Source organism: Vicia villosa, linkage group LG2, assembly GCF_029867415.1.
Source record: "Vicia villosa cultivar HV-30 ecotype Madison, WI linkage group LG2, Vvil1.0, whole genome shotgun sequence".
NCBI classification, from domain to species: Eukaryota; Viridiplantae; Streptophyta; class Magnoliopsida; order Fabales; family Fabaceae; genus Vicia; species Vicia villosa.
The window spans coordinates 128,194,326-128,212,651 of NC_081181.1; the positions used below are offsets into that span (position 1 = coordinate 128,194,326).

Sequence of the window (18,326 nt, forward strand, 5' to 3'; positions counted from 1 at the left end):
ATAATCCAGAAATTAAGTTCCAAATTTTAGAGACATTATTAATTTTTCACTCGTGAGTAGGGGTGTTCATTGGTTCGGGTAAATCCGAACCAAACCATAGTGTTTGGGTTGGACATTTTTTCAGTTCGGGCAAGAATCGAACCAAATCAATAAAATCCAATGACAATTGGTTCGGGCATCGGATTTTCAATTTTCTACCCGCAAACCCAATCCAAACCAACCATAATTAATTATCATAAAATTACTACCAAATATTCAACTTCAAGAAGAAAAAAAGCGAAATGTCGTATGTAAACAAGTTATGCTATTTTAATTTGTTATTAAAAAATTGTTAGTGTAATGTGGTAACTGAGCATAGAGTTATGAAACACGTTCATTATCATACTAACTCAAGTGACTAGCTATAGATTCAAAAGTCTTTATTTAGATATTTTTCTTGTTAGATATTTTTTAATCTATTAGGAAACAATTGCTAGTCTAATATTTACAATTGAACACTATTAATACTATGTTTTTTTTATATTATTATGAAAAATTAATTTCCGTAAATAAGTTATTTATCTACCCGATTAATCCAACCCAAACCAACCCGTTGTTTCTCGATTCGGTTTGGGCTTTATCGCAAAAATTTGCAAATTCAATCCAAACCAATCCATTTAATTTTAACCGATTGGATATCGAATTTTCTCGAACCAAACCGACCCGCGAACACCCCTACTCGTGAGCTCACCGACAAAAGTAATGCGCTTGAGATAATTAGTCTCTTCTTTTTTCTTTTTTCTTTTTTTTTTTTTTTTTTTTTAAATCTGTATGAATTGCCAAACCGAATCATTTATGTTTTGACCAAGTGAGTAATATGCTTGCCCAAGTCGAGCATTAACGAATTAATTTAAGCTTCTAAATTTTGCTTATTCCAATATCAAATTCATGATTTAAGAGAAGCATATATTCCACCCGTGACAAGTGGAAATCTCACACCCCAGTTTTCCTTTTAAAGGAATCCATTTAGAAAACTTTAGACCAAAATGACATTATGAAAGAATAGCACTAAGTTTGGTACACAATTGTTTACAAATTACAGCAATCTATCAGCTTCTTATTTTATTCTTCTATCCGTAAATTATTGCCATCAAACCCGTGTCTCTCCTAAAGTATGTTTCATGCATCAGATTATGAAGTGATTGAGTGAGGAAGAACTTTATATGGGTTGAGTATGTGATTAGGATCCATCAAACTCTTGATTGAACTCATCACTTGCACCTGTCCAATTTTGAAACAAATTTTTGATATTCAATTCATAAGTTTAAAATTCTCAAATGGAGAATTAACTTCGAGTTAGAGTGAGTACTATTCGTACCGTTTCACGCGACTGGCTGTAGTAAATCTCGTTAGCTTTCATTAGTCCTACGCCATGTTCTGCGCTAATACTTCCTCGGTGCTTAGACGTCCATTCATATACAAAAGGCTCAATTTGTGACAAAATCTGCAAAATTTTAATGCGGTGATAATGTGATAACCTTATATAAAATGAAAATAAGAATTTCATAACCAAAACTTGTGAGTTTGTTTAAACTACCTTGTCGTCGTACTTCGGAACGGAAACGTTTAAATGCAGATTACCATCTCCAAGGTGACCATATCCGATTACGTTGGCAGAATCACCTACAATGATCAAACAAAATCATAATAATGTTGATGTCCTATTATGCATAAAAAGCTGAAGTATATGTAGGCTTTTTACCTAGTCTAGAGCGCATTTCTTCGACAACATTGTATAGATTTTCAAGAGGTATCGATAAATCATACTTGTAAACAGCTCCTGCTTTCATCAATGCCTCTGATATACCCTGAAACAATTCGGTAAGATTTAAAAAGCCAAGAACTTTGATAGTCTTTTCTTCCAAAAGCAATACAAAAATTTCATATCAAACTTAAATTTTATTCACTGATGACAGAAAACCATTCTTGAAAAAAGAAAATTTAGAGAGCATAAAGTATTTCTCGGTAAAAATGAAGTGAGGATGAAAAATGTCAACCTCGCGTATATGCCAAAAAGTAGATGCTTGATTTATGTCTTGTGCAAGGACGCCATCAGCTATCAATTCATTTTCCATGGAGCCAAGTAGAAATGCTTCAAGCTTTTGTCTGGAAAACTCATAACAGGGGAAGTATGATTTATAATCTGCTAAAATAAACAAATCAATCAGCATAAAATGGCAAGGACTTTACTTGTCCGAAGATTCATCACTGCCGGTTGTCTCGATCAAAACATAAAAGTCATGCTGCGAATCAGGAAATGGATTCCGAGCACCATCCAGGTGACTTGTAACCTTTAATGTTAGAAATCCAATTAGATCAGCATGACTATGATCCGACTAAGGGAAAAAGAAAATAGAGTTACGAAGTTCTGATAATTTTCTTAATAGTAAGAACTAGAATTTTACAGGAGTAATTCGTCTGAATTCAAAAAGGTCTCTTAATCAAATAATCTAATTCAATAAATATTACCAAGTCCATAGACTGGCTGTCCAAAAATTCAAATGCAGATAAAATCTCCCCGAGTTTCCTTTTTGCTTCTTGTAGTAGTTTCTGATAAGCAGAACAGAAACAAAAGTAATCAGACAAGATTTACGCCTAAAAGTTCATAAATTCTCAAAGCAAAATAAATTTCAAAATAAGAACACTGATCATACCTGGCAAGAGCTATAATCTTTGCAAGCAAGAAGAGCCACATTAACTGAAGATAACTTCGGTGGCGTAAGTATTGAAACCTTGGTTACAATTCCCAAGGAACCTTCACTTCCTACATCATTGTAAAGTTGAAGTCGAGTTACGGTCACGTCATCGGTTAGTTTCCAGATTTTCATTATTGTTAACTACATACCTATAAATAGATGTTTCAAATCATAGCCAGTATTATCTTTGCGCAATGTCTTAAGCATGTCAAGTACAGTGCCATTTGCTAGAACAGCTTCAACACCTGCCATACAATCGAAAGTTTGTTTCAGAATAATAAATTTAGCACTAGAAACAGAAAATAGTGGATCGAAGATGTCACTAAGTTTGCAATTATTTAGCAGTCCCAGATTCTAGAAAAGATGCAAATCAATGCAATTATCCAACTTTGGTACATCGACTTGGAAGTTTAAATTCAGATTATATGGAATAACAAGTAATACTCAACCTGTGATTGAAAAAAGTCAAGTTTTACAGCTTAAAAGTAGTTTCTCACCAAGTACACTTCCATGAAGAGATCCATAACGAACAAGACGCAAACCACCGGCATTAGTTGAAACATTTCCGCCAATCTGGCAACTCCCTTTAGCACCTAAGTCTAGGGGCATAATAAATCTGAATGAAAAGTGTACAAAACTTAAATACAGAAAGCATGCATCAAGGTCTTGAGTATAACTCAAATGGGCAAAGAAAGGAGAATTAATAATCTATAACTTTTTAATCAAAAAAGCATCTATAACTTTCAAAGACCTAAGTTATGCCACTGCACTTACACCACGTAGAACTTTGAGAGACAAAAACAACCAAAAGGAAAAAAATATTTCTGCTATCAATATAGTTTTGTCATGTAAAAACAGTCATCTAAGTTATGAAATTTTATTTCTTTCTATAAGCTGAAATTAGATTAAAGTAAAGTAAAAAAGAACAAAAACCTAAGACATAAATTATGAAACAGATTTATGAAAATTACAAAAAATAATACTTATAAAGTGAAAAAGATTACCCTTCATTGTCCAGGAATGACATGAGATTTTCCAATATGCACCCAGCTTCACATACCAGTATTCCACTAACCTAAAACAGGCATTGGAAAAATCTTCAGAACTTATTATAAAAATCCTCCATCATCATGTGTCCACTTTGACTTTTACATAATGCTAACAAATTCCATTGAAATAGAAAATACAGATTTGATACCAATTGGTGTTATGAGGTAACTTGTGGAATCAAATGTTTGCTCATACAACAACAACAACAACAATGTATTGAGGTGAACGGGTTGCATATGGATACTAGTGAAATGCAGTGTAAAATTTTACAGAGAACAACTTCTAAGCCATAAGCTCTATTTCTGAACGCAAAATAAGCTAATCCAATATCCAAAAACACTAAAATTGTGAAGGGAAGTCATATCAAATATGCCTTTAAAAAAGTAAATGGTCTACCTTGTCAAAAGATATGATCTTGTTCATTAAACTAAGACTAACAATCACCTGCAGCATTAGATAATAAGAAATCTGTCAATATACAATCGGATACGCCAAAACAGTATAACATGTCTCCTTTAATGTAATGCCGTTGCAAGAGGAAGAGTTAAAGGGTATACTTCATCAAAGACAGGTACACTTCCACCTACAAGACCAGTGTTTCCACCTTGAGGAACAACAGCCAGGTTTCTGGAGTTACAGTACTTAAGAATCTCAGAAACCTGCAACATCGAAAAAATGAAATACATAAGAAAGCTGCTTTTCAAATACGTAGGCCCCGTTTGGATAAACCACTTAATTAAGCATATCACATAAAGAGTTAATGGAAATAAGCTGAAAACAGATTACAGATATGTCACGACTCATGAGCATTTTTCGTAAGCTCTTTCAAACAACCTCACAAGTCCTTATGCGCGTAGATAATCTCATATAAATCAATCCAAACAGACCTTGTTTGTATAAATATCTTAATCAAGTGTTCACTTTATAACACAAGCACTTATCATATAAGTCCTAATGTATAAGCTAAAATCACAACCTTTCCTAAGGAGATTTTAAAAATAAGCTGAAATCAGCTTACAAACATCTCGTGAATTGTTTTCATAGCTTCTCAAACAGTGTCACAAGTGTTTATGCAAGTAAATAAACTCAAATTAATCAATCCAAACAGTCATTAATTGAACCAATATCCTAAAGGGAATTTGCTTATAAAAAGAAAAGGATCAAACAAAAAAAAACAGTAGACAAAAGAACCTGATCAGTGTTGCATGGCTGCAGAAGAATCTTACTGGACCCTTTATACTTATGCATCCAATCAACATTAGCAGCACCGAGCTTATCTTCATCCTGCACAACATTCTTCGTCCCCAAAATCTCTTGAAAGTATCTAACATCATCATCATTCAACTCCGAGAATCTGGAGCTCCTCTGAACCACTCCACCCATTGAACCATAACAACATTTCTGATGAATTCCAAACGTGTTTCCACCACCCAATTGCTCATTTCTCAAGGAATTCCCCAGCGGGTTGAAAAAAGAGAAACCTTTATTTTCACCAGGAACAACATTGCGCTGTAATTGTGGGGAATCTTCATGAAAAGCTGTTACTGAGGTGAATTGAGAAGGGAGAAGAGATGGGTTTTGTTGTTGGTGATGATGGAAGCGTGAGAGAAAGCGAAGTGTGTCTCTGCTATAACGATTCATCATCTTCTTCAGTTCTGTTCTGAGTTTGGTCTTAGTTGGTTCTTGCAATTATTGTTTTATTATAGTATTATTATTCAATGAATTTACTTTTTAATTTATATTTTTAATTTTTATATTTATGATAAAGATAAATACATGGATATGACATGGATGATGAGAATGTATTTAGTAAAAGTATTATTTTATTTTTTATTTAATATAATTTTCTTAATTTGTGTATTGATTATTTTGAGAAGGAAATATTAGAAAAAAAGGAAAATTCTTAGCAAGAATATGATTTTAATCAATACTACCCTTTAGATTTATTTTTGTCATCTTTTTAAATAATATATTATTTCTTTATTTAAAATATTAATACAATTTTTTTTAGTAATATGTTTCACTTAAAAATTGTTTATTAAAAGATCAATGATTCGAACATTTAAAAAAAATACAAAGATATACATTGTAAGAAGTTAAATCATAAATCAATTTTTTTATCAAATAGTTATTGTTCAGTGATTGAAAATTTATCAATAAATAAAATGTCGCGAGTTCAAACTCGCGTCTCTTTATCTAATATCTTCACACAACTAAATATCTTATTATTTAAGTGATTATTATTAATAAATATTTTAAATAAATGAATTTTATTTTGTTATTAAAATCGACACATTTAATCCTTATCTTAAAAAAATATATAAAATTCAAGAAAAGTATCTACGAAAAAAAGTAATAAAAGATGATCAATCATTTACTTAAATATTTTTTCTTTGGAGGAGGTCATGTGGAATGGCATTTGGATTGATTCGGATTTCCTTGGCGATTCAAGCTTTCTCTAATTATTGTTTGGTTCCTTGGAAGCTTAAAACTAGATGGAGGAACTATGTTGCTTATACTCATTCTATAGACTTTATGATTACTGATAAATTACACTAAGCTGTTTCTATATCTAAATTGCATAAGAGATAAAATAATAAAACAACTTTCTTCTTACTCATTCAATAATAGAACTTACAATATATAGTTAGGGTTTCTCATAACTAAATTGGTCATGGGTCACTTAATTTAATAAAACATAAAAATCATAATTGGTCTGTCGTCCTCGATTTTTTTTCGTGGGATACGAACTGACTCTTCTTTTATTTTTGAGTTTGTGAAAATCAGAGAGTCGCCACCGACTTTTATTTTATCCAATTAAGGAAAGGTTTATAAAAGAAACAGAAAAAGACCTTTAAGAGATTTTGGGTTCGGGGGTATGTTATACAAAGGGAAGGTATTAGCACCCCTTTGTATCCATGATTATCCATGGGCTCTTAATTGCTTAGCTCACTTGTTTGAATCATTTGTCTTGCTTTGAAATGCTTATATGTGGTTTTAAATACCTTTGTAAATTAACTTTGTAATGATCCTTGTGCGGATGTATACAAAATATTCTATCTTTCGAAAGATGTTTTGAAAAAAAGATTTTTAACTTCGTAATGATCCTTGTTTGGATATATACAAAGTGTTATCTTTTTGAAAGTTTTATTTTGAAAAACAGTGATATGTGAAACATTTGTTGTTTTGTTTGATTTTTGAGCAAGCAATTAGGAGATCTACCCTAAATTTATAAGGTCCTTTCTTATTTTCTTTTAGAAAATTTTCTTTGACTGAATACAGAAAGAAATTATTTGAATTGCATTTGAAACAGTAGAATTGATTTTGTAAAGAGTAACAGAGGGATTACCCTAAGAGGTACAAGTGTGATTGTGTTTTATTTTCAGATATTTTTGTCTTTGAAATTAGTGATCTAGCGCTTCAGTTGTAATCTTTGACATACACGCAGTTTTATATGTACAGAATTTAAAGTGCGGGAATGTAAAATGCGGAAAATAAATCTGCGCTATTACATCGATTGTGCGAGAAATGTAAACTACGCTATTTACATGAATTTGACAACCTATACACTTATCTATGAATTTAAATTGCAATAAGATAAAAGGAAGTGTGTTTTTTGGATTTCTGGATGGTTGATTTTAATTAAACTTAATGCATAATTAATTTAATTAAAAAGCTAAGAATTAGAAATAAAATTTAAACCTAAAAAATTAAGTCTAAAATATGTCCAAATTGTGTGTCAATTAATTTTAAAATGAAATTAATTTTTTTGGGATTTTTTGAAATTGTTTTGGAAATTATTAAGTTAATTAATCGATAATTATGCAAATAATTATACAAATAATTTAAACTTAAAAAGAAAAATATTCTAAATATGTACAAAATTAGTTTATAATATATAAACCTAATTTAAATAAATGAAAATATTTTTTTCTGATTTTTTGATGGGTTAGAAATAATTAGAAGATGAATATAACAATATTATCTAATTAATTAAACAAAATATTTTAATTATCAAGAAAAATAAAATATTTTTGTGTCAAAAAATAATATATTATTTTATCAACCTAAAAATATTTTTTATATAATTTTTTTATTTTTAAAACTATTTTAAATTAATTTTACAAAGAAAATCAAATAAAATAGAAAATATAAATAAATATAATCTGGTGTGGTGCTATTCTGAGGGAGTATGGTGTGGTTGCGTGTTTTGGTGCGTTAGATCAGATTACTAGGAGATCTGATGGTTTTGATTGGAGGTCACATGGTATGCATGCATTGACTGATCACGTGGGATCACAAAGACTTTTAATAAGTCAGTTGGGTCCCACTCGGCATGCGTGGAAGAATAAAAAAGGAAAGGGAGCGCTGACTGGTTGACTGGCCAATGAGGAACGCACGCGTGGAGGTCAAAATTTCAAATCCACTATTCATCTTCTTCAACCTTTAACCTATGGATTTAGCTGCGGATTTAGCAGCCAAATTACCTGCGGATTTTCCCTTCTTTTTCCATGCTTCTTGGAACCTGCAAAAACGTGAGAATAAATCCACAAGAACAACCCAGATCCACTAAATGGCATGCTGGGAGTTCATTGGTGGTGTTAGTTTCGACTGAAACTTCCTCCATCTAGGAAAACGAAAGCTTCACATGTTTGAAGCTAAAAAATGGTGGAGCTTCAAAACCACGTTAGGGCTTGCATGTAACCATCCAGATCTATTCTATATCATGATATTAGTCCATTCAAAGGGTTAGTTTGCATTATAATTAAGTGTGCATAAGAAAACGAAAGCTACATAGTTATGAACATGAAGATGATCGTGCACATGTTTGAGGTTGTTTCAATCACATGCTATGGTTCAATCCTCACCTATGATGTTATACAAGAGTGATAGAATGATTATTTTGTATTGATAGTGGCTGGAAATATGAAAACGAAAATTACAAGTAGTTTGATATTTTTTTGAACATTTGAGAATTTCTTGGCTATTCTTTGATGGATCTTTTGTGTGTGTTCCTACTGAAGTGTACTAAGTAATATATAAGCAATAGAGTGCTGCAAACTTAAGCTAAGAAGCTTTGATTGCTTTTGAACTTTTGGTTTTTTTAATATTAAAAAGTTTGAATTCTTTGGCCATGGCTTGATTTTCTTCATCCCTCTTGCTCTAGGCCTGCCATGTACTTCTATGGTGCAGAGTTTTGATCAACTTTGATGGCTCATGCTAAGGACAAAAGCCATGGGCCAAAGTTTTGATCAACTTTGAATGGAATAAAATTAAATTAAAAAAGAAATAAAAATGCCATGGGCCTCAAGTTGGTCGTGGGAGCCCTTTAGTATCATTAGAAACATGTTTGGATCATGAATACTTGGCCTCTTTAGAAAAAAAACATTTTTGATCAATGTTGGTTTCATGCATTTTCCCAAAAAATAGCCAACTTCAACAAGGCATATCTCCCCCAATTTTGATCATATGAAGGAGCTCTTGTACTTTTTAGAAACCCCAAGATGTCCTCTACAAGCTACTTTGGAAACTTTTTTGCATTTGGAGAAGTTATCTTGATGTTATGGCCTTTGACAAAAAACCATTTTTTGTTGACTTTGAAAATGACCTGTAATGTCCTGGCTCATATTTTTCAAATGGTGAATCCAATGACCATGGGATCAATTTCATTTGAAAGATAATTGAATTCCCTTCAAAACAAGCTTTGGTTGGAATTTTTTTAGTGAACGAGGAGAGAGTTATGACCGGTCAAAGTTCAGTTGACTTTTTAGGAGAAAACCCTAATTTTGAAACTTAGGGTTTTGTTGATTTCTGATCTTTTCTTGATGAATTATGATCAACCATTGTTCAAATGATGAATCTTTTGACAAAATATGGATGTTGACAAAAAAATTCATTTTTGACTATCTGTTGACTTTTCGGTCAAACTGGTCGTCTGTTGACTGTTTGAGCTGCTGACTGTGCGTCTGAGCGAATTGAAGTTTGAAAATTTGCCTGGTGGTACTTTGAGACATATGGAGGTCCATGAAATCCATTTGAGGTCTCAAAAAACTTGTTCTCCTGAAAAAAAAACAAAAACCCTAGTTAGGAACTGTTTGTGTAGGAGACAGTTAAGCGTACCTTATTTTTGTGCAGTGTTGAGTCTCTGTTGATCATGTGATTATCAGAAGACTTCTAGAACAAAAATATTGGAATTTTGAAATGCAAAAGATTGATTTGAATGGTGATACAAAACACAGAGAATCGTGCTGTCAGCGGGTTTGACTGTCAACTGGCTGTCCGGGCATTAACGTAATAGTTGAAGTGAAAATTCAACAGTTAAAGTTAATTTTTTCTTTTTGTTTTTTTGTTGTGTTAATGGTGAAAATTTATTTACATGAGTTGTTAGAAAAACACAAACATAATAAATAAATAAAATATATTGTACGCGAACGAAATTACCGATAATAATCTTGAAAAATATTTAATGCACAGAAAAATAAATATTTAACTAGCAATAAACACACATAATATTATCTTGATAATTAAACGACAGTACGACAGATAGTACGACATTTAATACTGACAGTACAAATATTACATAATATAATGAACAGTACGGCAAATAAAATAAACGGTACATTATTTGAAAGCGAAAGATATGACAAACTTTAAAAATGACGATTAAAAACCCATGCTATAAATAACAACATATAGATGAACGGGAGTGTAAGCAACCCAGGTCCGCATTTTTCAGGACTATGCAGACAGAAAAAGGACATGATCACCACCAAAACAGTGATGACCATAAGAAAAAACGTATTCATCCACTTTGCCATTTTTACCGGGGAATAAGAGAAAATAATTATGAGGTAGAAGTTTGAGAAATGAGTGAAATTTGATGTGAGAATTTATGGAAAAAATGAGGGGTATTTATAGAGTGAAAAGAAGGATAGAGACGTTGGGGAATGAAGTGATACCGTACAAAAAAAGGAAAATTTGAGTGGTAGTAGGATTTGAAAGAAAGTGTATGGTAGGGTTTGAAAAGAAAGATGTATGGAATAAAGTTAGGATTTGATTTGAAAGAAAGAGATTTGAAAAGAAAGGAAAAGATTTGAAAACAATAGTATAGTACAAAAATTAATGAGAAACAAAAACTAATAATAATTTAATTGTTACCAGTACAGTCTGAATCCCCGGACTCTGCGCCTGCAAAAAATTTAATTCTGTACCAATTGCGTCAGTACTATTTATCTGCAAATAAATCTCAAATAAACAGCGTGTGTGAAGTGACAAACAGTACTTGGCGTTTGTGTAAGAATAAATTCAACAGTGAACCAAAATACCGTATAAAACCTTCTAAAAACTGAGTATTCATAAAATCAGGATATTTACGAAATAAAATCCAAGATTATATGAAACTCCCAATTTTTAGACAGAAGTCTGTTGTCTTCTCTCTGAAAAAGATGCGGGCAAATTTTGGGGTATAACATGGTCCAAAGTACTAATAACACCTCTAACTAGTGATAAAGTCTTTAAGTAACACGGATTGTTTCCTTTCTCTAATGGGCCTGTTTGTTTTCCTAACAATACTCATTCTCCCAATAGGAATCTTGTCCTCAAGGTTCATGGAAGAAAGGCTTTTCGGTGATATGAAAGGGAATGGGTCGGTTGTGGATATGGGAGAATTGGTCTGGGCTACCATTTGCGGTTTGGACTGAAAATAGGGGGAACCCAAAAATTTACCATTAGGAGAGGTTAGGGTTGTTTTGAATTTTGGAGTGGTGTGATTATCTCTTGGTTACTGTGTGACAGGCTGGTGTTGGGTTGGAAAGTGGGATATGTCCCCAACATTAAAGGTTTTGTGTGGGAAGGGAAAAGAAGTCGTTGGGAAGCACATGGGTGGGCCATGCGGGAAAGGAAGGCAGTTGGCGTAAGACGTGTGGCTGAAACGGATTGGACCGCTGTTTGGCTAGTAAGAGCATGCAGATAGGTGGCACAAGGCACGTGAGAAGGTACAATTTGCACTTGCTTAAGCTTTTGTTCTAAAAAGCTACTTATACTTCATTGTGTGAAGCAATGTCTTTCTCTTTCCTCGGTTCTTTTTGCTCACAAATATTTTCATGTTTTTTGTTCCAAAACTCCTTCAGAGTTATATTCCCCATTGTTTGCACTTCTTCTCTCACACTTCCTATGGTATGTGTTGAGTATTTTTTTCATCAAAGAGTGTTCATGCAGCTTCATCTTATTGTTTTTGTTGGATTTACACGCAGGTTCACCGAGAGATGGGGTCAGAGTTTTATTGTTCGGTGCTAAAGCTGGAGGGACATGGTCTTTGAGGAAGGCAATTTTTTTGGAGGGAAACAGACAAAAATCACCGCGTGGATCAGAACCGAAATAAGACCGTAACAGCGACACATGTACCACAGGATGGATGCGAGAAGATGAAGGTAAATCTAACATGTAAGCCACTTCTCCTATGCGTTTGATAATCGTTAATGGACCGAAGAAACATTTTGTTAATTTTTTCGACACTCTCTTTGTTACAGTTTGCTGACGGTACGGTTGCAGTTTAAGTAGCACCAAATCACCTTGATTGAAGGTAAACTCTATATGTTTCTTGTTGGCTTGATTTTCCATGGCTTGTTTTCTTTTAGTCAGATGGACCTTTAACTGTCTAATAATATCCTGATGTTGCTGCAGTGAGGCTTCAAATGGTTCGAAAGTAGGGGTTTCTGCCAAATAATCAGGAATGCTCGGTGGAACACGCCCATAGAGAGCTTTGAAAGGGGTCATATGAATAGCTGAGTGAAAAGAAGTGTTGTATAAAAACTCTGCAAGATGCAAAAACTTGTGCCATTGACGTGGATGATCGCTGAAAAAACACCTCTGGTATGTTTATAAAGATCTGTTTACAACTTCAGTCTGTCCATTTGTCTCTGGGTGATAAGAGGTGTTATATTTAAAAGTAGTCCCCTGAGTTCTGAAAAATTCCTTCCATAAGGTGTTAAGGAACAAAGGATCTCGGTCAGATACAATGGATTTGGAGGTCCCGTGCAGGTGGAAGATCTCAACTACAAAGCGAGAAGCGAGGTCTTTTGCGAAAAAATTGGTAGGAAGGGCTATAAAGTGTACAAATTTGGTGAGTCGGTCACAAATAACATAGATGACAGTATGACCAAAGAAGTTCAGCTGATGAGTTATAAAGTCCATGGTAAGATCTTCCCAAACTTGATGTGGTGTTGGTAATGGCTGTAGTAGCCCCTTTGTCTTTAAAAATAACAGTTCTTTTTTTGAATTTGAATCCTTTGTCTTCCTTATTTGACTGAGTGTGATGTTTTTACCAAGTTCTAACCATCTGATTCCTTTGCATAATAATTACGGAGCTTTGAAATGAGGTCCGGCACGGGAGATAACAAAGTTAACAACAAAGAAGTATCATTGTAAAACTATCTACTCAAAACATCAACAACAAGATTAGATCTTCCGAGTTTTTAAAATATCTCAAAGCTAAAGCCCTGTAGCTTTGACGTCTATTTTTGTTGTTCATGTGTCTGAATTTTTTGTAGTAATAAATTCCTCAGGCTCTTTTGATCTCTGAAAATATGAAAATGTTGTCCGATGAGATATTGACGCCATTTTTTACTGCTTCTGTAATATCATACATTTCTCGCACATACACTAAGGATGCTTGTAATCTAGGACACATTTTGTTTACCAAAGAATGCAATGGGATGACCGTCTTGGGAAAGCACCGCACCGATAGCAACACTAGAAGCATTTGTTTCTATTGTAAATGTTTTGTAAATTTTGGCAAGGCAAGAATCGGCATGTTGGTCATCTTGTGCTTCAATTCTATAAAGGTTGTACTAGCCTCTATACTCCATGTAAAAGTAGTGGAACATAACAGATCAGTGAGCGGAGCAACGAGAGTGGCGTAGTTACACACAAAGAGTCTGTAGAATCCGGTGAGCCCTAAAAATCTGCGGAGAGCCGTGAGTGATTAAGGTGGAGGCAAATCCAAAATGGCTTTTACTTTATCTGGGTCAGGTGCAACACCACCAACTGAAATAACATGGCCTAAGTAATTAATCTGATCAACTGCAAAAACACACTTAGGGAGTTTCACAAAGAAAGAATGGGATTATAACAAATTCATCACAACCTGCAAATGATGTAAGTGATCACAAAAAGAAGAACTGTAAATCAGAATGTCATCAAAAAACACTAAAACAAATTTACGTAAGTAGGGGCATAAAAGATCATTCATAGCTAACTAAAAAGTCAACGAGGTATTTGTCAGCCCGAAAGGCATAACAAGAAACTCGTAATGCCCATCAAAAATGCGAAAAGTTGTTTTATGCGTATCTTCTGATGCAACATAGATCTGGTGATAACTTGAGCGTAAATCTATCTTGGAGAAAATGGTAGTGGAATTTAGCTCGTCTAACAATTCATTTATAGTGGGTGTAGGAAAATGATCTTTGATCGTTACAACGTTTAATGCTTACAAATCCACACAAAAGCGCCAAGAGCCATCTTTTTTTACTAGTAAAACGGGTGAGAAAAAAAGGCTACTACTTGGGATAATAGTTCTCTCCTATAACATGTCATGGATGATAGTGTTCATAGCTTCTTTTTGGGAATGTAGGTAACGGTAGGGTTTGACATTAATTGGGGGTGTATTTGGCAGAAGTGGAATGTGATGGTCATGAGGTCTATTTGTGGGGAGGCCTTTTGGGGATTGAAAAATAGTTTGATAACATTTTATAAGGTTAACAATTTAAGGATGAAGGGTGGTATGTAAAGTGTATAATGAGGACAATTCCCGGTCATGTAGGGGTGGTGGGGAAGAGATGGGTTGCATAACCATTAAGTGTAATGATGCAATGGGATCTGTATGGATGATATGGCGTAATTGGTGGAATGGAGTGTGAATAGGGTGTGATTTAGGGTCACCTTCTAAAGTAATGGGTTTCTCCTTATGGGTAAAAGTGATGGAGGGTATTGAGAAATCAGCTTGGATTGGACCTAATGTTCTCAACCAAGCCATGCTCAAAACAACATCTGCTCCTTCTGTAGGCAGCAAGTAAAAGGGTAAATTGAATAGTTTATTTTGAAAAAGTAGTTGAACACTATTGTAGATTCCTTCACATTGTAAATGGGAACCATTCCCCACCATAACAAAAAACTGAGTGTTTTGGGTCGTGGTGTGGTTGAGATGATGTGTAACGCGCGACTGCATAATGTTATGGGTGCTTCTAGTATCCACTAGTACCATAATTGGTAGTCCACCAATTAGACCTATGAAATTGAGTATTTGGGGTGAAAACTGTCCCGTCAAAGCTTGTGTAGAAAGCTAAAAGCAAGTATCAATAAGTTCTTGTTCAATTTTCTGTTCCATGTTATCATCCACATCCTTAGGATCCTCAATAGTTTCATCATCAGCCAAGAGAATTAAAAATCTTCTAGTTAAACATTTGTGTTCAGTTACAAATTTTTCATCACAATTGAAACATAAGCCTCGAGCTCTTCTTTCTTATAATTGAGCTTGAGAAAGGCGTCTTATGGGTAGTTTCGGTGGAAAAGGAGTTTGGGCTTTGGGTGAAAGTGTCTCTTGTTTGGGAGCTGGTAATTATGGTTTGAAAGTGTGTGGGTTGGAAGGCGATTTGTTTGGTTTTTGATATTGGTTTTGGAAGGGTTTGGAAATTTTGGGCTTGGTGTCTTTGATTTTGGATTCGATGAGTTTAGCAAGTCCGATAGCTTTGGAAATTGAGGTAGGTCGATGAATAGCCATTTCATTTCTAATTTCAAGGGACAAACCCGAAATAAAACAATTTAAAATTGCATCCTGAGGTAAACCAACAACCTGATATCCTAATTTCTCAAACTTGGTTTGATAATCCACAACTGAATCATCTTATTTTAATTTGAATAACTTAGCCTGATGGTTTTCATAAGTAGAAAGACCAAAATGTAATTCCAAGGTGTGTGTAAAAGAAGACCAATCAGTCAACAATTTATTTTGATGCATCAATTTAAACCAACTTAAAGCATCACCTTTCATATAAAATGAGATTAATGATAATTTGTTTTCAGGTGGTAAATTATAAAAGCTGAAAATTTGGTCAACTTGAAAGAGCCATTCCAAAGGGTTTGAACCATCAAACATAGCAAGTTCAAGTTTTGGGGTTCGAAATGGGGAAAATAGGGGAATTTAAGGGATTTGAGGGTAGGGAATTTGGTGAATAAATGAGGTATTATAGGCTTATGATGGGTGAAAAGGTGCGGGCAAAGAAAGGTAGGGAGGGAATGGTAATGGTGGTTATGCTGCAGTATTTTCGTGGTGGTACTGTAGCAGTGGGTTGTGGTTGGTTGTTTGAAAATGTTGCAAAGTTTTTAATAGCTGTGTGTGTAAGGAAGTGCTACAAATATAGTTTGAATCTTAAAAAGAAAAGCCAGCCTCAAAAGGGGGTAGCGGTCAGGGAGGCACTCAGAAGGTCAACCTGGTCGACATTGACCCTCGGGACGATCCTTCAGAAGACAGACTGTCCCCCCCACGATGAAACCAAAGCGATCTAGATAGATCAGCTACCCTCAGAGATCACTTATATTGGTACTGATTTATCTCCTGAGGAGGATGTTGAAATCATCAGAACACTAAAAAACAATATAGACTTGATGGCATGGAAGCCTTCGGACGTGCTTGGGATCTATCCAAATTTTATGTGTCATCACTTGGCGTTAAATCCAGAGACTAAACTGATATCACAGAGGAAAAGAAAAGGATGGGAAGAGAAGAAGCAAGCGTTCAAAGAAGAAGTCCAGAAGTTACTAGATGCAGGATTCATCCAGGAGATCAAATATCCTTCATGGTTATCCAATGTGGCAATGGTCAAAAAGAAATCCGGGAAGTGGCGCATGTGTGTCGACTTCACAGATCTCAACAAGGCGTGTCCCAAAAAAACATACCCTCTGCCTCCGATAGACCAACTCATTGATGGGGCTTCCATGTATAAGCTTCTTAGTTTTATGGATGCATATTCAGGATATAATCAGATTCGCATGAATCCTGCAGACGCACCCAAAACCACATTCATGATTGATCGAAGCAAATACTATTATAAGGTGAAGCCATTTGGTCTCAAGAATGCATGACCGACTTACCAAAGGCTGATGGACAGGGAGTTTACTACACAGATAGGAAGGAATTTGAAGGTGAACATTGTAACACCCCTCTAAACCCCGCGGAAAATTTAACAAAAATCAGAGTAAAACATGAAGAAGGATATTACAACTCCAACAAAATAAACCAATATTTATGTCATGCCATAAAGGAACGATAAACCAAAAATTATTCAGATATCATGTTAACACAGCGGAATATTCTTAACAACTGAATAATTAAACATCCAGAGTCGGAGACTCATGATCCAACCATAAACCATAAACAAAACAAGGATTTATCAACCAATCCTAAAATAACGTTCCCAGTGTTACACGACCAGAGTATGACACAGACCCAACTGACTCTAACGAATTACTTGACGAGCTAATCCTCACCAAGTACACAAGCTACTCCTCAATCTGAAAAATAACAACAGTAAGGGTGAGTTTCATTTGCATTAACAAATGTTATAGGAATATAAACAATACAACTTCATTCATACATTATTCACCCAAATTCAATTATATTCAGATAGTATAGCAACATTCATCAAATACAGTCGTTCATACCAAAATACACACAAATTGTAACATTGGACAACTTCCATTCATGTTACAATCATACACAACAACCTAATGCAATGCAACTAAATGCATGTGGTACCAAACATGGGATAACCCATCTCACCGATCCACCACCATAAAGATTCGGCTACTTCTCTCACCAATTCCACACAATGTGAATTAGCTACCGCTGTCCCACCACCATAAGGGATACAGCCCACAATATGATTATGAAATGCATGCATCACATACCACATGCTAATCAGCAATACCAAACAACTGAACAATCATAATCATCAACCGATGCAATAACAATAGCCACACAATAGTTATGCTATTTTTTTCAACCATCTCAAATATACATTTTACATCAGCAACACATGTATATTAATCATCAATCACAACCAAGACGAGTTAATAGTCAAAACATTCACCAGTGCATTTGTACGCATAAACCACCACAACTAATTAAATCAAGTGTTTTAAAATAAATCGAGTCACAACTCAAAACACTATTTTATTGCGTAAATCGCTTAATTAGCTTCACTGTGCTCAAAATGGCACATCAAACGGACTAACAGTTAAAAAGTTAGGCATCGTTAAACTTTTAAAAAAATCCCAAACATCAACAGCACGCGGCGCCAACTTGGTTCGCGGCGCCAACTGAGCCTTCCAAAAATCCTTGGCTCTCTGCCAAGCTATTCGCGGCGCAAACACCTGTACGCGACGCGAAACGAGAAAAAGTTACGCCTTCGCGGCGTCAACACAGGTACGCGGCGCGACCTGTGCGTATCATAACATCCTGGCATTCTGTCCATCTGTTCGCAGCGC

The 18,326-nt window shown here is 34.6% G+C and overlaps 1 protein-coding gene across 1 annotated transcript; it reads right to left on the reverse strand.

The window, feature by feature from the left end:
• Window positions 1-983: 983 nt before the first annotated feature.
• LOC131646766 (D-2-hydroxyglutarate dehydrogenase, mitochondrial) lies at window positions 984-5,478 on the reverse strand. The gene is made up of 14 exons (XM_058916731.1): window positions 4,977-5,478; window positions 4,343-4,444; window positions 4,182-4,229; window positions 3,740-3,810; window positions 3,233-3,351; window positions 2,885-2,980; window positions 2,694-2,803; window positions 2,509-2,589; window positions 2,230-2,330; window positions 2,037-2,145; window positions 1,742-1,847; window positions 1,577-1,662; window positions 1,358-1,483; window positions 984-1,260 (listed from the first exon to the last, which is right to left on the reverse strand). Exons 1-14 carry the CDS (start codon window positions 5,427-5,429, stop codon window positions 1,171-1,173), a joined length of 1,698 nt encoding a protein of 565 aa, XP_058772714.1. The 5' UTR covers window positions 5,430-5,478; the 3' UTR covers window positions 984-1,170.
• Between the last annotated feature and the right edge of the window lie 12,848 nt (window positions 5,479-18,326).

Bases quoted from the DNA above. Each gene is read 5' to 3' on its own strand.
- LOC131646766 (XM_058916731.1), bottom strand. From the start codon at position 5,429: ATGATGAATCGTTATAGCAGAGACACACTTCGCTTTCTCTCACGCTTC. The intron at 1,848-2,036 runs GTTGACATTTTT...GAATTGTTTCAG, and splicing joins CTTTTTGGCATATACGCGAG to GGTATATCAGAGGCATTGAT. The intron at 1,663-1,741 runs GTAAAAAGCCTA...TGATCATTGTAG, and splicing joins AGAAATGCGCTCTAGACTAG to GTGATTCTGCCAACGTAATC.